Source organism: Ailuropoda melanoleuca, chromosome 11, assembly GCF_002007445.2.
Source record: "Ailuropoda melanoleuca isolate Jingjing chromosome 11, ASM200744v2, whole genome shotgun sequence".
In the NCBI taxonomy this organism is placed as follows: domain Eukaryota; kingdom Metazoa; phylum Chordata; class Mammalia; order Carnivora; family Ursidae; genus Ailuropoda; species Ailuropoda melanoleuca.
The window spans coordinates 69,659,825-69,683,724 of NC_048228.1; the positions used below are offsets into that span (position 1 = coordinate 69,659,825).

Genomic DNA, 23,900 nt, shown 5'->3' on the forward strand with positions numbered 1-23,900 from the left:
TTTTCTTCCAATCCATGAACATGGAATGTTTTTCTGTTTCTTTTTCCTCAATTTCTTTAATGAGTGTTCTATAGTTTTCAGAGAAGAGATCCTTTGCCTCTTTGGTTAGGTATATTCCTAGGTATCTTATGGCTTTTGGTACAATTGTAAATGGGATCGATTCCTTGATTTCTCTTTCTTCTGCCTCATTGTTTGTGTATAGAAATACACCTGACTTTTGTGCATTGATTTTGTATCTTGTGACTTTGCTGAATTCTATATTAGTTCTAGCAATTTTTTAGTGAAGTCTGGGTTTTCTACGTAAAGTGTCATGTCATCTGCAAAGAGTGAAAGCTTGACCTCTTCCTTGCTGATTTGGATGCCTTTTATTTCTTTTTGCTGTCTGATTGGTGAGACTAGGACTTCCAGTACTATATTGAACAACAGTGGTGAGAGTAGACTCCCTGTTGTGTTCCTGACCTTCAGGGAAAAGATCTGGTTTTCCCCATTGAGGATGATATTTGCTGTGGATATATATATATATGGCTTTTATGATATTGAGGTATGTTCCTTCTATCCCTACACTGCAGAGAGTTTTATCATGAAAAGATGCTGTATTTTATCAAATGCTTTTTCTGCATCTATTGAGAGCATCATATGGTTCTTGTCCTTTCTTTTAATAATGTGGTGTATCACATTGATTGATTTGCAGATGCTAAACCACTCTTGCAGCCCAGGAATAAATCCCACTTCATTGTGGTGAATAATCCTTTTAATGTACTGTTGGATCCTATTAGGTAGTATCTTGGTGAGAATTTTTGCATCCATGTTCATCATGGTTATTAGTCTGTAATTCTCCTTTTTGGTGGGGTCTTTGTCTGGTTTGGGGATCAAGGTAATGCTGGCATCATAGAGTGAGTTTGGAAGTTTTCCTTCCATTTCAATTTTTGGAAACAGTTTCAGAAGAATAGGTATTATTGCTTCTTTAAATATTGGTAGAATTCTGCTGGGAGACCATCCCTGATTATCTTCCTTTTTCTGGTAATTGTTTTACTCCTTCTGTTCCTTACTTCTAGTTTCCTAGAAGACTGTAGATATTTTTGTATCCCCTGTTGTCCCTTGTACATAGATACTAAGTTAATGTTTGCTACTATTCTTTTTAAAATTTTTTTTAATTTTAAAATTTATTTTTTATAATGTACAGTTAGCCAGCATATAGAATATCATTAGTTTTTGATATAATGTTCAGCTACTAATCTTAAAGCCTACTTCTATCCCTCCCTCCCCCTCCAAAAAACTGAAATACCCATTCAGTCTCCTGGCTTCATCTTATCTAACACTTTCTCCAGTGTATCTCTTGTCCCCTCCCATCCTCTCTAATAGACAGCATCTAATATTCCTGTTGGTACTGTTTGTGTTCATATTGCTATCTATTGCAGCAGTTACTAGCAGACTCTGAGTAGTTGGGGCTCAGAACTCTTGCCTGTGCTTCTTAGTATTCTCCACACCTAACACAAGACCTTGAACTTATTCTATACCAATAAATGTTCGTGAAATTAATAAGTACATTTTGAATTAATACTATCAGTTGGTATTTGTTACGTACTTGTTTAATGGATCGCTTTTTCTATCACTCTTTTATGGAATCCAAGGGTGACGTTGATTTAGAACACTAGTTCTCAAACTTCTTGGTCTTAGAACCCCTTTACATTCTTAAAATTATTGACCCCACAAGCTTTGTTTATGTGGATTATATCTATTGACTCTTTGATAGGTAGACAATATTATATTAGAAATTCAAACAGGGACAATTTTTTAAAATATTTATTAATTAATATAAAAATGTGGTAAACCTATTACATGTGAACATGAGTAATGTTTTTATGAAAAATAGTGGTTTTCTAAAACAAAATAATGTAGAGTAGCACTGTTTTGCATTTTTGTGCCCCTCTAATGTCTGGTTTAATAGAAGGCAGCTGTGTTCTCATATTTGCTTCTTCATTTAATCTGTTATGATGTAGTATTTTGGATGAAATGTATAAAAATAAGTGGCCTTAGAAAGATATATAGTTGGAAAAAGGAGGACTATTTTAATACCTTTTCAGAAAATTGAAGATATTCTTCTTTGATACTACACCATCTTTACAAGAGGCAATTTCTTACATTTAATTACATTGTGGAATATGAAACCGTAGCATTGGATTTCCCATACTGTGTTACATTAAAAGCCATTGATCTCTCTTGTGCTTTAAGTGGATCTTTTATACACACACATTATTTATACCATGTGCATTAGTCACTTGAAAAATACTGGTTCTCTAAATTATGCAGATCTTCCGGATGTTGACCCATATTATATGAAAAAAACATATATGTTGATATCCAATCAAATCATTAGAAAATGTTTACTTATTTGGAATGTAAAGATAGAGGGGCAGATACAAGTTTTCCAAAATTATAATTTTCACATGAAAACTTGACTTTTGCTCTTGACAATACAAACCACCATTGTCCTTGGAGTGACAGGCCCATTTCATTCATTTTTTGGAAAAATGTATAAAGAACCAGAGTTTTTCATTTGTCTTTAGCAGTAAAAATTGTGTGCCATGAAAACAGGGGCTATTTCAGTTCACAACTCAATACATATTGTGCTTTTCCTCAAGCCAATCATTGTACTTCAGTTTGTACCAGAAATGCTTTTTGTATATTTCCCATTTCTTTACACAGGATATTGATTTTTTTCTCAAGGGTTGAGATTTGATAAAATTAACAACATTTACAGTTTCATCATGACCATTCTGAAGTGAAACTGACTACTTGTAATTCAGCACCATTGCCTGTGTTGGTGTGATGGCCCTAGCACTTTTACCCACCAGTGTTTCTGTACCACGTGTAAACACTGCATAGTAACAAAATCCAGTAATATCTTAGTATTATTATGAAAATAACTTTGGCTTTTTTGACTACCCAGTAGTGTCTCAGGAACCCAGAGGTCTGTGGAGTGTCTTTGAGAACCATCATTTAAAAGAGTTCCACATTCCCTGGGGTATAAGATTGGCACAATTTCCTAGAGATCATTGGAATAATAGTTGGGTGTCAAAATAGAAGGGGAAAAAGCCCACTGAAATTTTTTTCTAGATATTTTCCAGATCTATAGGTAATAGACAATCATTTTTATTCATTTAAAAGATACTTATTATCTGCACATATTATATATTAAGGTCTTATAGGGGATAAGAAATGTATAAAATATTATTTTGTCCTCAAATGAATAAGTCATTTAACTTTTCTGAGCCTGTTTCTCCATCTGCAAAATGGGGGGTTAGCAAATTGTCTGGTAATCTGATAATTAGATGAGGTAATTTACATGAAACATAGTGTTTGTAAAATTCAAGGTATTCTGTATAAGCAGGGTATAGTATGATGGAATTCTTTATTGTCTCCTGGGCAGGTAAGACACATTATAGACATAATGACCAGTGGTCATACAACTGCTACATGTGGGGATGGAATTATTCTGTGTAAAGGATTTGTTGCCTGATCATCTCAGTTGGAAAATGTGTGGCTAGAGTAATGGTTTCCAGAAGTGAAAGTAGAGATTTGGGATTTAGTTACCTAGTGATTATGTTGAAACCGAAGTAGTAAATTTCTGAAGGAAATATAAGGTTGATCCGAGAGAGAAGGTGGCGTGGTTGAGAAGAAAGGCTGAGGACGGAGCCCTAAAGAATACCTCTACTTAGGGGTATGAAGATAGAGAATCTAGAGAAACAGAAAGAGTTTTCATTGAATTAATAATGCCTGAAAGCTTTAAGGTCACTAAACAAATGCTTCCCTTTTACACTCCATCACCTAAAACAGAAGTCAAGTTGCCTCTGTTTCTCTGTTTTCCTCATCTGCAAAATGGGAATCTGAATTTCTAACATCCCTTCTTCAAGCATCTACCCTTCAAGCCCTATATATTTTTTTAAAGTTTTTTTAATTATATTATGTTAGTCACCATACAGTACATCCCTGGTTTCTGATGTAAAGTTCGATGATTCATTAGTTGCATATAACAAGCCCTATATTTTTAACTTAAATTAGTGCATCTTTTTTCTCTTCTTTTTTCCTCATCCGCCTCTTCCTCCTCCTCTTCTTCTTCCTCTTCTTCCCCATTTTTATGTTTCCTCAACATAAGGAATCTTCAATATGAGAATATGGGCTAGGAGTTTAAAAACCAAAGAGAATAATATGGTGAGAGGCCTGTGGCTACAGGGTGGGAGTTTCTTTACCTAGAGGCTTCCCTAAGAGTAGAAATTCCTTTCCAAGTCAGAGTGGACCCACCAAGGAAATGCTTCCTCCCTGGCAGCCTCAGATAATGCCTTCTAGATAACAGGGTAATCTATATGTTCCTTTCCATGCTCTCTCCTGAGTTTATAAATGTTGATGCAGTGTTTAAGTTAGCCTCAGGAAGGCCACATTTCCAAGGAAAACCAAACCATAAATGTTTCTGGTGGTTTTATATTTCAGTGTTTTGTATAACTTTCAGGGAGAGCTGTTTATTTTCTATTGTGACCCCTGGTCCCTCGGCAGCTCCACTTTATTCCATGCTATCCTGAAAATACATTTTACAATAAACTTCTGAATTTTGGAACCATTTAATTGAATTGATTTGTATAATTAAAATGCTCTTTTCACATTAGTTTCTTATTCTATCTTTGTAATGCCATAGAGCTCAAAATTTGTGTAATGGGAAACATACACAATTTAAAGGATATTCTAGGAAACCTTTAGTATATATGGCGTTATAAAAATGGACATCAATTCCCAGCTGTACTTTATCCAGGTTTCACTGTACAGATGGCTGTATATACTGCCCTTCAGATCCCATGGAAGAAGATTTATAACATCTTCCTTCTTCCTCCTCTAATAACTTGTTTCAGCATCTAATAGTCATCGCGATCATGAAGTTTGTTTCTCATTTCTGACTTAAATCTCTCTACCTGCTTGTTAAACGTTATCTCTTTGCCCTTTGACCTCAAAAGAGGTGGGAAGTAGGCAGTTATTATTACTCTTCTATTTCTTTAATCTGTTGAAAGACAATGCTTCATCCACTGTACATATCTGTATATTCTGCCTGAGACAGACATGATTTTATTTCAGAATCAAGAGACTATTTAAAAAGTAATACTAGCACATGCTTCTAGAAAATTTAAATCATAATGTACATGAAATAAAAAAGTGAAGGCATATCGTCCCTCCTCACCATCTTGCTCTTCAACATAATCTTTGTTCCTAAATTAGTATCTTGCTTTCCAGGCCTTTTTTTATGTAACTAGGTAAGTAACTAAGTAAATAAATATATAAAAATATTATGAGAACAAAAAAATAAAGATACATACTAATCATATGTCAATGTGATTTCCATTGTGATTCTTTTCGGTCATTCTTAGTAGTGTTTTATTTTTTTTTATAATAATTTTTTTTATTATATTATGTTAGTCACCATACAGTACATCCCTAGTTTTTGATGTAAAGTTCCATGATTCATTACTTGCGTATAACACCCAGTGCACCATGCAATACGTGCCCTCCTTACTACCCATCACCAGCCTATCCCATTCCCCCACCCCCCTCCCCTCTGAAGCCCTCAGTTTGTTTCCCAGAGTCCATAGTCTCTCATGCTTCATTCCCCCTTCTGTTTACCCCTCCTTTCTTCTTCCCTTTCTTCTCCTACCGATCTTCCTACTTCTTATGTTCCATAAATGAGTGAAACCCTATGATGATTGTCTTTCTCTGCTTGACTTATTTCACTTAGCATTATCTCCTCCAGTCCCGTCCATGTTGTGGCAAATGTTAAGAAATCGTTCTTTCTGATAGCTGAGTAATATTCCATTGTATATATGGACCACATCTTAATCCATTTGTCTGTTGAAGGACATCTCAACTCCTTCCGCAATTTAGCTATTGTGGACAATGCTGCTATGAACATTGGGTTGCATNGCTATGAACATTGGGGTGCATATGGCCCTTCTCTTTACTACGTCTGTATCTTTGGGGTAAACACCCAGTAGTGCAATGGCTGGGTCATAGGGTAGTTCAATTTTTAACTTTTTAAGGGACCTCCACACTGTTTTCCAGAGTGGCTGTACCAACTTGCATTCCCACCAACAATGTAGGAGGGATCCCCTTTCTCCACATCCTCTCTAACAATTGTTGTTTCCTGCCTTGTCCGTTTTTGCCATTCTAACCAGGGTAAGGTGGTATCTCAGTGTGGTTTTGATTTGAATTTCCCTGATGGCTAATGATTTTGAACATTTTTTCATGTGTCTGTTAGCCATTTGTATGTCTTCATTGGAAAAGTGTCTGTTCATATCTTCTGCCCATTTTATGATTTGTTTGTTTCTTGTCTATTGAGTTTGAGAAGTTCTTTGTAGATCTTGGATACCAGTCTTTTATCTGTAGTGTCATTTGCAAATATCTTCTCCCATTCCGTGGGCTGCCTCTTAGTTTTTTTTGACTGTTTCCTTGGTTGTGCAGAAGCTTTTTATCTTGATGAAGTCCCACAAGTTCATTTTTTCTTTTGTTTCTCTTGCCTTTGGAGACGTATCATGAAAAAAGTTGCTATGGCCGATGTCAAAGAGGTTGCAGCCTATGTTCTCCTCTAGTATTTTGATGGATTCCTGTCTCACATTGAGGTCTTTCGTCCATTTGGAGTTTATCTTTGTGTATGGTGTGAGAGAGTGGTCAAGTTTCATTCTTTGCATGCAGCTGTTCAGTTTTCCCAGCACCAATTATTGAAGAGACTCTCTTTTTTCCACTGGGTGTTTTTTCCTGCTGTCAAAGATTAGTTGCCCAAAGAGCCGAGGGTCCATTTCTGGGTTCTCTATTCTGTTCTATTGGTCTATGTGTCTGTGTTTGTGCCAGTACCGTGCTGTCTTTGTGTGTTTTAGCTACACAACATAGTATACCAGAAGGAAACTTAGATACAGTAGTGCTTCATTTTAAACATTACATGTATACTTTTAAAATTATGTTGAGATGTTAAATTTAATCAAATTTAAAATGTACGAAGATATCGATACAACCATGGAAAACTGTTTGACAGTATCAACTAAAGCGAAATGTACAGCCACCCAGCAAACATGTGGACATAGAACCAGTAGAAATGAGTGCTTATGCCCACCAAAAGACATGTAATAGAATGTTCATAGCATCATTATTTATAATGGCCCAAACTGTAAAACCCGTGTCCTTCAAATCAGAATAGATGAAGAAACTGGTATAGTAATACAGAGCAATAAAGCACGGTTAAAAAGTAAAAAAGATTGAGATTCTGGATAATGTTGAACAAAAGCTAGAAACAAAAGACTTCATTTATATGTTGTTCAAAAACAGATAACATATGATATGTGGTGGTAGTGATAGAAGTAATAGTCTACCTTTGTGGGATTATTGACTGGATAAGTATAAGTATATGGAGGACTCTTCTAGAGTATTCGATATATTCTATAGGTTGATCTGGATGGTGGTTACATGGGTAAACACATATGTAAAAATTAATTGAACTGTGTACTTAATATTCGTGTGCTTTTCTTTATGTTATACTCCTCACTTTCCACCTCTGTCATACCTGAGGCTCCTGAGTCTGGAGTTGCTGGTACCTTCTGGGGAGGTGGCTCCCTCTGCTGTACTACCTTTTCATGTATTCTAGGCAAAGCCTTTTTGGGTGGCTGAGGGTAAGAGGTTTATTTTTATTGTTTGTTTTGCTCCATTATTTAGTACTCTTCCATTCCTCTTTCATCTTCCAGGCATTTATACTTTAAATTTTTTTTTAAAAATGATAAAAATGACAATAGTATTATTATATTAAAAAAGTTAGGGTTCACTTATAATTACTTGAATATTCTCATTTTTGCTTTTCTCAGTTGTAACTAGGTATAACTAAGCATCGTCGCATCTCCCAATGGAAAATTTCATTCAGGTTATATTCCTATAAATGTGGATTTATAACAGTATATCTTTTTCATAACTGAAGAAATTTGGGTATGGGCTCTTTCTTGACTTGATGAAAATGTTCTAAAGTTGTATGGTGGTGATAATTATACAACTCTGTAAATATACTAAAAACCACTCAATTGTACACTTTAAGGGTAAATCTTATGGTATGTAACAAAACAAAATTCAGCCAAAGTTTAAACATAAATTGAGAAACTCTCCTAAAATGTAGAAAGAACAGGACACTGAAAAGATGAAAGAAAAAATAAAAGACATAGAGAAACAATCCAAAATATCGAAGAACTATATTAGAAGTTTCAGAAAGAAGGAGAAAGCAGAAAATAAGAAATTAGCAAAAGAAGAATGCGAGACTTTCCCAGATGTGATGAAAGACATAGTCAAATTGAATAGGCTTACTGAGAAGAAATTGGAAAGAATAAAAAGACCTCTAAAGTAGTCACAATCACTGTGAGTCCTTAGAGTACAAGAGAATAAGATCCTAAAGGCTCCAAGATGGAAAAAAGAAGCTCATCTACAAAGGAACAGGAATAAGACTAGCACACATTCTTTATCAGCAACCCTGAAAACCAGAAGATAATGTATAATGCATTAGTGGCCACCTAGAATTTCAGACCTCAATAAACTATCATGAAACTTTGAGGACAAGAAAGCACCTTTTCAGGGATACAAAAACTCTGCTTTCTTCAGAGTCCCTTTTCTGAGGTTACTTAAGGATGTCCAGCAAGAAAAGGCAATATACCAAGAAAGAAAAGTTAGGGATTTAATGAAACCATTCCAACAGAGGAGAGCAATAAAAGGAGTTCCAGGTTGCTGGAACTAGGAACTATGCAGAAAGGCCTAGAAAACAATCTGCCCAGGTTGGCATTGGAGAATTAAAGGTTTGACAGTATTCAGGGAGGGGAAAAACCCACAGACTTCAAAGATAGGATACTGTATTTGAGGTTAGAATACTTTAAAGCTTTGGTTAAGGCAGATAATGCAAAGGAAGGAAGGAAAGGAGGGAGAGAGGGGGGAGGGAGGGAGGAAGGAAGGAAGGAAGGAAGGAAATATGCCACGAAGCATTCTAGGAACAAAGTGTATTATATGCATAAGGAAATGTAATCATAGCACATAATTTGACTCTCATGAATAGTTATGTAGTTTATAATGATGTAAGCACTGTTGATTGATTTTGAACTTTTTTAATGAAACCATAGAAAAAGTACAGAAGACTAAGTTATGGTTACAGAACAACACATAAATGCCAGTCGTCGTGACAAGGTAAAAATAAAAGTACAGATGATTTGCAAGATGAAAGGGGGGAAATAAAAAGTATGGGGGAAGTGTTAGGGGGCTATTATTCTCTTCTTAGAAAATGAAAAGCTGAAGGATACCATCTGTATTTGACAGAACAAAAAAGAAAGTTTTAGTATATAATGTAGGTTACAAAGATAACCAACAGATGGGGCAAAATGTTTGAAATCTTTTGTCTGCTTATAGATTATCTCACAATCTCTTTGTTGTGTGTTCCTACCCCTTTTTATTTTTTTCTGTCATTCTGCTGGAGTAAGGAGAGGATATACACTCAGTCTACTCTCTGAGCCTTTTGTATGTTTTGTTTGTTTTAAAGATTTTATTTATTCATTTTAGAGAGAGAGAGAGAGCACAGAGGGAGAAGGAGAAGCAGACTCCCCACTGAGCAGAGAGCCCAATGTGGGGCTCGATCCCAGGACCCTGAGATCGTGACTTGAGCCGAAGGCAGGCACTTAACTGACTGAGCCACCCAGGCACCTCTGAGCCTTTTGTATGCTGTTCACAAAACTCCTAAACCATCTTTCATGCACAAGATTCTGGCTCTCTTATGTCAACTCTTGCATTAACATTTGGAATTTTCTCTGATGGTGCTGCCTACCAATCAAAAGCTTGATTTTAGTAGAGTTGCTACCTTTGATATATATATCATTGTTGGTGTTTTTGCTATAATGTGTATACATTCCTTGAAAAGTGGTTTTGCAAAATCACATACTAGGAATCAGGGTTCATGATAAAAAAAATACCATTAGCAGAGGCCCATTCAAAAATCTTTGCAAATTAATAATCGGAGCACTGACCAAACCAGGAAGAATCTTGATAAAATACCAGCATAGTTAAAAAGATATGCTCAATTTCTAGAAATAAAGAGATGTTACAGCTTATACAGGACTTTATGTGAACAAAAGAGTTGAAGGTAGCTCACTGGAAGGGGATGTGAAGAGGCTATTTAGTTGCACTGAAGATCAGGGAGACTCAAACAGGAAGCACTTGCAAGGTGGCACGTGGCCAGGCAGAGCCAGGAGAAAGAGCTAGAGCTGCATGGGCACTGCATACAGTGCCCGGCTCTTCTCGTGGCTTGCAGTGTTCAGCTGTGTTTGTTTACTTTGTGTTCAGCTGCTGTTATTAGGTGGCACAAAATGTTGAAATAATGAGGAAAAAATGAACAGATGTGACTTTTGTGTAATATTGAAACTATTCTGTTTGCCAATTGTGTATGAACAAATAAACCAGAGTTTAAGCAGGACATCTTATATTTAAATATTTTAATCTATTGCACCTTTATTATATTGGAAAAATGATTGAAAAGGAGACAAATGAAATGCTGATTTCTGGGAATGCGAGACAAAATACCTAAGTTTGTTTATTCAAATTTCATATACTGGCTTTTCATGAAAATGATGAATAAAAAACTTGCAATGACAGTATTATCATTTCTCATGCCAAGAGCTTTTTAAAAAATGTAGTAGCTAAATATTCTGTTTTAGACAAAATTTCTGATGGTGGTTACTTTCTACCATAAGACACGGTTTTATGATGAAATCAAACCAAGCACTGACAGAATATTCTTTATTTTAAGCATATCAACAAGGAATCATATATGTGTATGTATGTGTAGATATTTTAATTATATTTTAATAAGCCACAAAACAGGTTGAGAAAATTATAATTTATCAAGTGCGTGTAGTAAATGGAAAAATAGGCTCCATGATGCATTTGAATTCAATTGAATTCAATATTGTAGGGATTGCAAACGATATCAAAATGTTAAATCCTTTTATTTTCCAAATCTGTCCACTTTCCCTTGAGATATTTATATTTTAATAAGGATTTAAAAATATAGAGTGACTTGCTGGTCGATGTTTTTCTCTTAGCTAAATCTAAGTAAATCTAATCTCTTTCTTAAAAACTCTTAAAAAAAAAAGCCCAATAGCTTTTCTTATTGAAAATTATTTTTTAGATTTCAAATCATCATCTTTCAAAAAGTTGCTGTGCAGTCTTGATTTCAAATAACCTTTGTTTTTATGACTTCAAAAAGTATGTTGCAAGGCCCTCTGAATGGATATTTTAAAATCACCGTGTAAGTCTGCATGACAGGCTTTTGTTGTTGTTGTTGTTGTTTTGTGGTGTGAGATATGAAGACATGTCCTGCTACTACTTTTTTAGCACCTGCCTCTGGTTGCTTGCTGTTTTAGTCGGTGTGAACCGAGCAGCTTTCTTGAGTCATCAGTCTCACTGTAGCATTTTTGGTAGTCGATTAGTTGATGTCCATTTGTTTTATGTAAGGTTGTGATTAAATTTAAAATTTTGAAAATCTCACTACCTATTTTTTAAGGCTACATCATCTGTGTGACGTACTTTTTTACTGAATTCCAAGTAGCGTGTTATGGAGTAAAAAGAAATCTGCTATCAAGATGTACTTAATGAAGTGTTACTGGCATTTGTATGTAAGAAAAAGCTATTATAGAGGGGAACAGAATAGGCATCAAAGGCAAATAATTACTAAATTCACAATGTAGTGTTTTGTTGCATTTCCAGTTACCAAATTCTCTATACTCATTTGTTCTTTTGGCTCACACGCCTTATGTGGGCAGGCAGTCAGTGTTACGTAAATATGATGACTAGAAGCTGAGCTAGGAAGTACTGACTGGATAAAAAGTTCAACTGTGTTTTTGAATGAAAAAAACTCTTCTCTTTAAATTGAATATATGGTTATTACAATAGAAATCTAAACAGAACTTCTGATGACTTTCTCTGATCATTTCCATTTCTTGTGGTCTCTCTAAAAGACAGTGAAATTACAAATGGGTTGCATGTATTTTGAGCTTAATTCCTCCTCCTTAGTTAAGGAGATAGGGTTGGACAGTTTGGCAGTTTTGAGTCTTAAAAGGCCTTTCACGCTTTCAAGACATTTTGTATTTTTCCTTAGCAGTTTTACTGCAATCATGATTAAGTAATTATTTGTATAATTGTTCAATGAATATCTCTCTTGGTAGACTAAGCCCTATGTGTCCAAGAACCAAATTGCCATCACCAGCAGTACAATGTGTGAACAAATACATGGAAGTCATGGCAATCGTGGATTGAACCCATTTCACTTGAACATTTTTTTCACGTATTTAGTGTTAATATGTAATAGGCGTTAGAAGATGTCATTGTGTAAACATGTTATCATTTGCACAAAAGGCCTCCATCCTTAAATGAGAATGATATGTTATAGACTGAATTAATTAGGAGGGCATCAAGGAACTATTTGTCTTCTGTATTTGTTCACTGTGAGGAAAAAGAGTTTTGTCTGATTTGTTCACAGGTTTATTTCTGGCAGCAAGAAGAGTGTTTGTTACAGAAATATGTATTGAATCAATGACTTAATTAAAGTAATGGCACAATTTAATAATAAGAAACTAAACGACCTAATAAAAAAAATGGGCAAAAGATTTGAACAGAAACATATAGGATGGCACATAAGCCCGTAAAAAGATGATCAACATTACTCATCATTAGAGAAATACAAATTAAAACCACAGTGAGGTGTTTCTACACACATATTAGAATGACTAACATAAAAATAACTGGCAGTAACTAGTGCTGGTGAGGATGTGAGGTACTAGAACTCTCATAGGTTGCTGGCAGGACAGGATGCTTTGGAAATCAGTTTGTCAGTTTCTTATAAAGTTAAACAAACATACATTTAGCATATGACCCGGCAACCTCAGACCTAGAAATTTACCCAAGAAAAATGAAACCATATATCCATATACCCATACTCACATGAAAAGCTGAACACAGATGTTTGTGAAGGCTTTATTCATAATTTCTAAAAATTGGAAATAGTTCAAATGATCACTAAATGGTGAATGATAAATAAATGGCTAAATAAACTGTGACATATTCATACAATGGAATATTATTCAGCAAGAAAAGGGGAGCATACTACTAATACAAGCAACAATATGGATGAATATCAAATGCATTATGCTAAATTGAAAGAAGCCAGAAATAAACGGCTCCATACTGTATAATTCCATTTATATAACATCTGGAAAAGCTAAACTATGGGACAGAGATCAGATAAACACAGCAAAGTGCTTAGCAAGGGCTGAGGTGGAGAAGGAGAATTGACTACCAAGAGGGGGAACTCTTTGGAATGATGGAAGTGTTCTGCATCTTGACTGTGATAGTGCTTACCCAACTGTATGCATTTGTCACAATTCATAGAGCTGTACAATTGAAGGGTGAATTTTACTGTATGGAAATTATACCTTAATAAACCTGACTCAAAAACCAGACAAAGAAGGAGTTGATGAGGCTCTTCTCTGTAAGTAGTTAAGCAAGTAGATCATTAGCTTGCTGCCCTGAGAATCAGGAAGGAACTCAGACTTTACCAAGGAACCAAAGAAATAAGTGAGACTTGCTTCGTTACTTACCATCCCACTATTCTTATTCTTCTTGTTGCAGGCTTATAAGTTTCTCATGGCAAGGTCTTTAGTTTTTGTGTATTGTGATAAAAAAAACATTTATTACGTGATACCTGATATTTAGCATTGTGTAAGACACCCAACTCCCAGTGCTTCAGGTGGGTCTAATAGATCCAGCACATGCCTTGTTTGCCACCCTATAGAGTTGCTATGAGAATCAAAGATGGCATGCTTGCACTGTGTATACTGTAAGGTGCTAAATAAATATAGGTGATCTCATTGCCAAATATTAAACCAAGATATAATAAACAAACTTGGATTTCAGGCATTGGAGAGCAACCCACAAACACGGTATGGATAAGACTGTAGGGAAGATTCATCTGACTTGCATCTGTGTTTGGCCCCATTGCTGCCTCCTTATCCAATGGAGAGAATCTGGCATTCAGGAGTTTTGTCCATAGCACCCACGAATGGCAGGAATGCAGTTTGACACATTGCACAATATGAAGGACTCAGTCAAAGGACTGCAACAGGCAAACGTTGGAGTTAGAGACTATGAAGGAGTGAATCTTCAACAGACATTTTGTTTTTCTGTACTATCTCTAGTCTTTTGTGTGATGGGCTCTTGTTTTAGTCTAGGTGACCCTTTCAGTCAATGTGCTGTATCACTCATGCCCTCTGTTTTCTTCTGACGCCTCATCTTCCAGTGTTTTTGCCACCCCAGTTCTCCATAGATTTTTATTTCATGTGACATCCAGCTTTGATCCTCATGAATGTTATCATGAACCCACTGATAATCAGTGATAAGATTTTAGCCACGGTTGTAACAGATTTCTCTTCTTACTTTTTTTTTTTTTTAAAGATTTTGTTTATTTATTCGACAGAGATAGAGACAGCCAGAGAGAGAGGGAACACAAGCAGGGGGAGGGGGAGAGGGAAGAAGCAGGCTCATAGCTGAAGAGCCTGATGTGGGGCTCGATCCCATAACACCAGGATCACGCCCTGAGCCGAAGGCAGATGCTTAACCGCTGTGCCACCCAGGCGACCTTCTCTTCTTACTTTCTATACATACACACACCACTAGAAATTTTGCCTTTTTGCTTCTTAGATCGCTATGTACTCTGCTTGGAGAGGCACTCCATGTTGAGCTCAACAAATTCTTATTTATATGACTTTGAGAACTTATTTGTGGGGCATTGCAGAATTATAAAATAAGTTCTACGAGTAATATGGCCTTGGCCAGATCACTTAATATCTGTTTCTTTACTTAATATCTCTGTGTGTTTTTTTAATTTTTAAATTTTTGTTTATTTACTTTTTAAAGATTTATTCATTTATTTTTAGAGAGAGAGCATGAGTGGGAGGGGCAGAGGGAGAGAGAATCTCAAGCATACTCCTCGCTGAGTGTGGAGCCTGATGCGGGGCTTGATCTCATGACCCGGAGATCATGACCAGAAGCAAAACCAAGAGTCAGACACTTAACCAACTATGCTACCCAAGTGCCCCAGTTTTGTTTTTGTTTTTGTTTTTTTTTTTAAGAGGGCTCCATGCCCAGCGTGGAGCCCAATGCAGGGCTTGAACTCATGACCCTGAGATCAAGACCTGAGCTGAGATCAAGAGTCGGATGCTTGACCAGCTGAGCCACTCAGGTGCCCCCTGTTTCTTTACTTGTAAAAAGCAGGTAATAGTTTCAAATTTGCTACTGTCACCACATTGTTGTAAGAATCATAATAGCTTAGGAAAGCTTGCAGCCAACTCTGAAGTTCTGTGCCAATATGAAGCAGTACAATACTATTATTAACGGCATTCTTCTCATGATTTTACTACTGATAAATTATTATGTTTCTCCAGGGAGAGTCACTCCGGGGCAGCTCATGTCCTATATTCAGCTCTTCAAGAACAACCTCAAAGCTTTAGTGAATCACTGTGGGCTCCTACAGCTTGGGCTGGCCACAGTTCAAACTCTGAAACACCCGCAGACTGCCAAGTGGGACAACTTCCTGGCTTTTGAAAGACTCCTTCTCCAGGTATGTTGCTATGGGAGTTTCTTGGGATATTGATAATTAAAATGCTCGCTTCTGGGAAAAAACTTTGATGTTTATTGTAGTCTTAGTAATAACTCATAGTGTTGACATATACTCTATATCATATTCTATAAGAGCCTCCAAATTAAAATTATAGTAGAAATTTTCCATACCTATTTTTTGTTTGTTTGTTTTTCGTTTTGTTTATATTTGTTTGTTTGACAGTGACATATTTGGCTTCTCCCTCAATACCAAGAATGTTTTTTGAGCATTTGATTAACCTCTTTTCCATTTTATGGCATTTGGACTTCTCTTGATCTTTGTGATATCTTCATTCAATCCTTGCTACTTTCCTTGCAGAATATTACTACTATTTACATTTCTTCTGTCGTTAAGTAGTCTGTAATCCTCAAACAACATATAGCATGTTGCTTAAAATGGTGCTTAGTAAAAGATGAAGGAAGGCAAACGACATTTGTGAATGTAGTGAATTTGAAGTGATTTATATGGGGTTAGGACCTTTTCATGATTGATGAAATATTTTCATGGAAAACTTAAAAAATTATAAAGCATTTCAAATGGAAATAAAATAATATGACATATCTATATGTACTCTCTACAGACTCAATATAATTTACCAATTTTTATTTTTATTTTATTATTTTTTTATTTTTTTGGGCTTTAAGTTCTGGGTAACGTACCAATTTTTAATATATATTTTATATCCTTTTTCATTAAAGAAATAAAACTAGAAATAAAGTTGAAACATCTCTGATACTTGTACCCTTCCTTGCTATGATTCTCCTTTTTCCTTTCCCAGAGGTAATCACAAACTCGATTCCTTGTTTTTGTGTTTTTATTAAATACTTATTTATCTATAAATAATACGGAGTATTGTGCTCTGGGTTTTACTTTTTATGTAGGTAATATTGTACTATAAATATTCCTAAACAACTTGTGTTTCCCTCTCAACATTGTATTTTTAAGATAATTCAAGTTGACGTATAGATCTTGTTCGTTTATTTAAACTATACTATTGATAATATGAATATACAACACTTTATTTGTCCAGTTCATATTGGTTTATAATTAGGCCATTCCATATTCATGTGTGTGTGTGGAGGGGTGGGTGTGTGGGTGGAGAGGGAGAGAGAGAGAAGAAAGAAGAAATAATGTGGTGAATATCCTAGACCATGTGTTTTGATGTACATGTGAAAGAGTTTCTCTAGGATATGTATTTTGGAAAGGATGTTAGATTGTTGGAGCATGCATATTGTTGAATTTACTAAATATCAACAAAGTGATCACCAAAGAGGTTGACCTAGTTGACCCTTCTGCTAGGCATAGATGACATTTTTTTTCCCTACATAGTGTCCAGTACTCAGTATTATCAAATTAGAACATAGATCAGTGCTATTTCTTTATATAAGTTTGCAGTTCTCTGACTACTGATGAGGTTGAACATCTTTTTTTTTTTTAAATTTTATTTATTTATGTGACAGAGAGACAGCCAGCGAGAGAGGGAACACAAGCAGGGGGAGTGGGAGAAGAAGAAGCAGGCTCCCAGCGGAGGAGCTCGATGTGGGTCTCGATCCCGGAATGCTGGGATCACGCCCTGAGCCGAAGGCAGACGCTTAACGACTGCGCTACCCAGGCACCGCTGAACATCTTTTATAGTATTTATTGACTCCTCAGTTTTCCTCTTCTGCCAATTGCTCATTCTTATAGTGCCCATTTTTATCTATTGGGTAACAGAAAAACTGTCTTATATCATGCAAATACGTCTCTGAAGCTATGGTTTGTCTTTTAACTTTAATATTCTGACGGAATATACATAGTGAAGAAACCTATCCTTTTTCTGCTTCTTGATGTATGTTTACGACATGAGCATTTTGTGATAATGAAGAGAAGTCACTGAGATCCTAAGGAAGACAGACAGAACCTGGATCTTTAATGACTTTGAACCTTAGCTCAAATATCGTGTTTTGTGAGATAATAATTCTTCTCATTGTTTGAGCCACTTAAAAAAAACGTTGGTTTTCTCTGGGTGCCTGCTTGGCGCAGTGGGTTAAGAGTCGGCCTTTGGCTCAGGTCATGATCCCAGGGCCCTGGGATCGAGCCCCACCTTGGGCTCCCTGCTCAGTGGGGAGCCTGCTTCTCCTTCTTGCTTGTGCTCTCTCTCTCTAAAATAAATAAAATCTTCAAAAAAAGTGTTGGTTTTCTCTTATTTGGAGCCAAAAGATATTCATCTTTTTCCTTCTGATATGTAATATGCTAAAATCCCATATAACAGTGGGTTTATTTCTCAGTTTCCAGTCTGTTCCAGTGGCCAGTTTATCTATCACAGAATTAATACCACAGTATTTTAAAATCAACATGTCCAGTTTTATGCTTTTCTTTGTAAGAGGGAATTATTAGATTTATTTATGTGTATTTTAAAGATTTTAATACCATTGTGAATTGAATTTTTTAAGATTCAATTTTCTGACTGTCCATTGCTGACATACAGGGATACTCTTCACTGTTGTCTGGTAATCACATGTCCATCAACTTTTCATTTGCATTTGTATTTGTTTCTTCCTTTCTACACTTTCTTGATACCACTTTCTTTTTTAGTGCTCCAACCAGATACTAGGACACTGTTCAATAGAGGCAGTGAAAAGAGTCATCTTCATCTTATTCCTGACTTTAAAGAAAATGTTCTAAAATTTTACCATTAAATATTATGTTTGCTGTTTTTTTTTTTTAAATCAGGCTAAGAAAGTTCCTTCCTAAACCTAGTTTACTGAGTCGTTGTTTTGTTGTTGTTGTTTTTTTTATCTTGTGTGAGTGTTGAGTTTCATTTCTAAATTCATTATGAATTTTTTTTAGATGACTATTAGGGTTTTTTCTCCTTTAATTGTTAGTGTGATGAATTGTATAATTTGTTAATGTTAAATAATCATTGTCGCATTCCTGGATAAGTTCAGCCTGGTCCTACACACACACACACACACACACACACACACACACAGAGCTGGATTTAATTTGCTAATACTTAGCTATTTGCACTATTTGCATTTATGCTCATAGGTGACATTAGCATATAATTTATTGTGCTGCTGTTGTCTGGTTTTGAAACAAAGGTTATGGTAGTTTTTTAAAAATCAGTTAGGCTGAGTTTCATTTTTGTATTTTCTGGAGCTGTTTGTATAAGAAAGGAATCACAGTTGCTCAATAGTGAAATATCTCTAAGGAATCATCTCAACATATCTTTGCTGTTAGATTTAGATTTTTATTTCCAGTTTAATTATTTAAATGTTTCTAGATCTATCTGATTTTTGTTTCTTCTTCTTTTTTTAATTATGTTCAGTTAGCCAACATACAGACAGCATTAGTTTTTGATGTAGTGATCAATGATTTATCAGTTGCGTATAACACCCAGTGCTCATCTTCTATTTCTTCTTGAGATTATTTTGGTAGTTTATATTAGCTTAAGTCGGCTATTCATTTTTACTTTTCTAATTTATTGGCATACATTTATTCATAGAATTCTCTTAAGAATTTAAATCTCCTTTGAATACATAGTTATATTCCATTTTTAAATGCCTAGTATTTTGATTGTGCTCACTTTGGTCTTATTTTGGTCAGTATTAGCAGAATTTTATGAATCACTCTAAAAATTCAGCTATCTCTGCATTTGTTGATCTCATCTATACCTGTGTCTATACCTATCTATTAAAGGCCAGGAGTTCATATGAACACCACAATTCTAATAGAATACCACAAGGGTATTGTAGCGTTCTCCCTTCCCATATGTGTAACTTCCCTCTCTGACAGTGAAGAACCTGTCTCCCATTACCCTCAACATATTTAAAGAGGTGATAAATTCCCCCCATACGTAGCCAGTCTTCCATAAGAGGTGCTGCCCCTCTCACGCCCTCCACACCTCACCTGGGTTCTGTCTCTTGCTGCAGGCCATGGCCAAGTCCACATAGATAGTCTCTTTCACCTCACACCGAGGCGGCCCTGCTGAAACCCCCACACGGATGCCCTTCTCACGTCACTTGAGCTCTGACATCTTGCACCGTGCTCCCCCTGCCTCGCCCTCATGCATGGGTGCCCTCCTCACTCCTCTCAGGCTCCAGGACCACCCTCAGTAGGCCCCACTGCTGCTCACAGAAACCTCCTCCCTCTGCAAGCTCTGGCTCCCGGCCACTCCCCCGTTTAGATGCTCTCACCTCCCTGCTCAGGCTCTGACAGGATCTTGGGATATGACACTCCTCCAACCTCCGATGAATGCTTTTCTCACCTCCTTGCTGCTTCAGTCCCTTCCACAGCCCGTGCCCCACCCCCCACCATGCCCTCCTCACTCCACAGGGGCCTTGATAGATTTTTGTACCTCCCCACCCTCCCCCACTCCCACCCCACCTTGCTCAGGTTCTGATACCCTGCACTGGGCCCTCACTGCCTCCAGCTTCCACGTGGATGTCCTCTCTATTCTCTTGGGGTTCCAACAGTGCTGGGTTCTGCCACCCACCATGTAAGGATGCCCTCCTCCCCCTCCTTTGATGGTGATAGCCTGCACTGTCGCTTTCCCCTCCATGGATACCCTTTTCATTCCTTTGGGCTCTGATAACCTGCTCTAGGCCTCTTCTCCAAGTCCTTCCCTCCTCACTGCCCTACCACACAGACAACGCCCTCACCCTCTGCCCTCACCCTCACCCACAGCTCCAAAATCAAACACAAAAGTGTTTCAAAACAAGGGAGAGCCGTTTTCTCTCAGGAATGATAATCTTTCAACTCACTAGAGGTTTCCGAAGAAACTGGACACAGTATTAATAATTGTCAGCCAGCTTATATTTGTAATTAATTTTTAGAATCCTGTTCCCTATTAGACTGCCTCAGACGTGACCACAGCACTTGGTGTGGTTCTTTCAGCAAGTGGAAAGGAACAAAAACACTGGGAAAAAGAAGTAAGCATTTAAAATAACAAAACCCTACTTTTATCATAATTGCACATTATGCAGGCTAGCACTGTGCTCTCAGTCATTTCTGGGTCCTTGCAAATCAGTGCTTAGCATAAGCGAACTCGTACACTGGCCGTCCTAACTGCTCGTCGTTTATGGACGTGCTTGCTTTAGACAGCATACACTTAGCCATTAGTGTAACGAGTCCTCATATATGGTGAGCTGTCCCTTTTACAGACTTTGGTTTGAAAGTAGAGCATCTAAGTTTATTTTGAAGATGAGGGTGACTCCTAGTTTTTCCCAAAGAGCTTGAGAACCACCTAGATGCAAATCTCAGCCAGTATTGAGAGTTGTTTATTTCCTTGGAGACTCATTTCCACCACTCTCTACCAGGCCTCTGCACCGGGACCTCAATGTTGACTTTGTAAGTAACATTGTAGACAATCTTGGTTAAGGAAAAGACATTGGTCCTGGAAATCTGTAATGAAACACAGGTTATTGCCTTTCCTCTACACTATCATCCCTCAGTTTGGTGGCTTTGGCAATTTTATGACAGGTCAGCAACAGATCTGAGTACAATTCATAAGACTTATGTTTGGCTCAGGCTTCTGAAGATGACAGAAAGATAATGTTATGGGCTCAAAAGGGAAACTGTTTTGAGTGTTGTTGGGAAAAATCTAATGTTTATCAGCAGTGACTATGCTTTTAAAAACCGAAGGAGATAAAATATCTTCTCAACTCCTTTTCTTCTCCCTTATCTCCAAGGTCCAAAATCACAGTCTGTTTTAGGCGTTTGGTACATGTGTGCTCATTAAGAGACAGTTGTTTCTGTTTCAAGTTTAAAATGTAGAAAAGAGCACATTTAACCTGAACATGGATACATTTATGATTCCATTAGTGAATGTATTCACTTGTAAGAGTAGCTTTGCTTTTTTTTTTTTTTTTTAAGATTTTTATTTATTTGACAGAGATAGAGACAGCCAGCGAGAGAGGGAACACAAGCAGGGGGAGTGGGAGAGGAAGAAGCAGTCTCCCAGCAGAGGAGCCTGATGTGGGGCTCGATCCCATAACGCCGGGACCACGCCCTGAGCCGAAGGCAGACGCTTAACCGCTGTGCCATCCAGGCGCCCCATGCTTTTTTTTTTAAATCATAGTATGGATTTACTTAATTTGGGTGGTAGCCTACAAAGAATTCTCTTTCTATAGTATAGCAAGAAAGTTTGATTTAGTCACCTCCTCTAATTAGGATTAGAATGCCTGCCTCCTAGTGGTTGGTATTGTTAGGACTGAATAGCATTATGTATATTCATCAGTAAGTACAGGGTTGGCATGAAGTAAGGCTCAGTAAATAGTAGTTATTATTTATTCTTTCAGTGGAACCAGAAATATTACAAATGTCAATTTATGTTCTGTGAGCAATGTCTTTAACATACTCTCACCTAGACTTTGTTTTTCTAACTTAAAATTTGTTAAGGAAAATAAGTTACTTAGAAAGTTGTTGTTCCCTTTTCATACTTTGGTAATGTTTCACAGCATTTTTCTTTACATCTTTCTAGATGTAAATCCCATTGTTTCTACAATGCATATCTTTATTTCTTTTTTTTTTATTAAGTTCAATTAGCCAACATAGAGTACATCATTAGTTTTTGATGTAGTGTTCAATAATTCATTAGTTGCGTATAACACCCAGTGTCTACAATGCAAATCTGATGTTTTTATGCTAATTGTCGCAAAGAAAAACTTTATTCACCATAATTTATCATGGCTATGAAACAGTAGCAAATTCTGTGTAGAAGAGGGAGCTGGGTTTATACTACCTAAAAACCAGCCTTGTACGTATGTGTTCTCTATCTCCAGTTATTTCTTTAGGCAGAATTTATATTTCTAAATTAAAAAATCCAACTTGGAAAGTGATTTTTAAATAAAATACAAATGAGTTACCAAGCTATTCAAGATAACCCAGGTACGTGTCGCTTTAGTTTTAAATTCCACCTGTCTTTGCAATGAAAAGTAGGCATCCCATTTTCTCTTGTCAAAGAAGTTTTTAATGGGTGGAGTGAGTTCCTTTTATAATATACTAAATTTCAGAATATTGCTTCTATAACAAATCAGATTTCCCTAAGCTAAGTAAGTGTGTCTGCCTGTGCTGTAACAAATTAGGGGTTTACCTTCCCGGTCCTCTAGAGCTTCTGTGAGGTCCCCAGCCTTCTGGCACGGCTTGGAATCGTCATGCCTCATTTCAGTTCCATGCCTGACCTCACCGACACCCTGGGAGGTCCTGTTTTGTTATGATTTGTCACTTGCAAAAGTACTAGTGACATCATTTGGGTAAAGAGTGAGGTAAGAGGCAGAAAAAGATGATCCCCAAAGTCAGACCTGAGTGTCGTTCATAGATGAAGGCGATTTTTCATAGGGTTTTTCCTGAGAAGGAAAATTATGAAGCATGTTTAAAAGAAAACCTCTTATTTCTTTTATACACTACTCTCAACAGTTCTGACACCAAACACGTAGGGCTTTTCCTACACCAACCAATTCTCCAATTCTAGACTCCAACTGGGTGTCCTACATTTCAGTCATGACACTAACTGCATGGGACTAGTGCAGACTCCCCCCATCCCCGGTTGTAGCTCAGTCCCCACAAGACTTCCCCCCTCCACTTCACATACCAATTGCAGGTCTGGGCCTCTCATACATCTGACCAACCGGTCAGATGGGTGTTCTGTGACCCTCTCCTTGGGTTTGATAATTTGCTATAGTGGCTCACGAAACCGAGGGATGCATTTATTTAAGTTTACTGGTTTATTATAAAGGATATTACAAAGGATAAAGATGAAGACTCAGATTAAGAGGTACATAGGGTGGGGTCTGGAAGGGTCGTTAGTGCAGGAGCTTCCGTCCCCATGCAGTTGGGATGTGCCACCCTCCCTGCACATGGATGTGTTTACCAACCCCAAAGCTGTACACTTTAGGGATTTTTATGAGGCTTCATCACATCAACACGATTGATTGACTCACTCAGTCTCTAACCCCTCCCGCCTGGAGGATGGGGGGTGAGGCTGAAAGTTCCAAGCTTCTACTCATGGCTTGGTCTTTCTGGTGACCAGTCCCCAGGAACTATCTAGGAATCCACCAAGAGTTACCCCATTAGAACAAAAGATGCTCCTATTACCCAGGAAATTCCAAGGGATTTAGGATTTCTATGTACCAGAAACCAGGGTCAAAGACCAAATATTAGAACAGAT

General features: G+C 37.0%; 1 protein-coding gene across 3 annotated transcripts in view; it reads left to right on the forward strand.

Annotated features, from left to right (window-relative positions):
* The window catches only part of SCFD2 (sec1 family domain containing 2), a 414,644-nt gene that overhangs the window by 79,224 nt on the left and 311,520 nt on the right, over positions 1 to 23,900 (forward strand). For all 3 annotated transcript variants that reach the window (XM_002919405.4, XM_034671818.1, XM_034671817.1), the window contains exon 4: positions 15,537 to 15,712. In XM_002919405.4, coding sequence (XP_002919451.1) covers positions 15,537 to 15,712 — 176 coding nt within the window. The remainder of the gene's footprint in view (positions 1 to 15,536; positions 15,713 to 23,900) is intronic.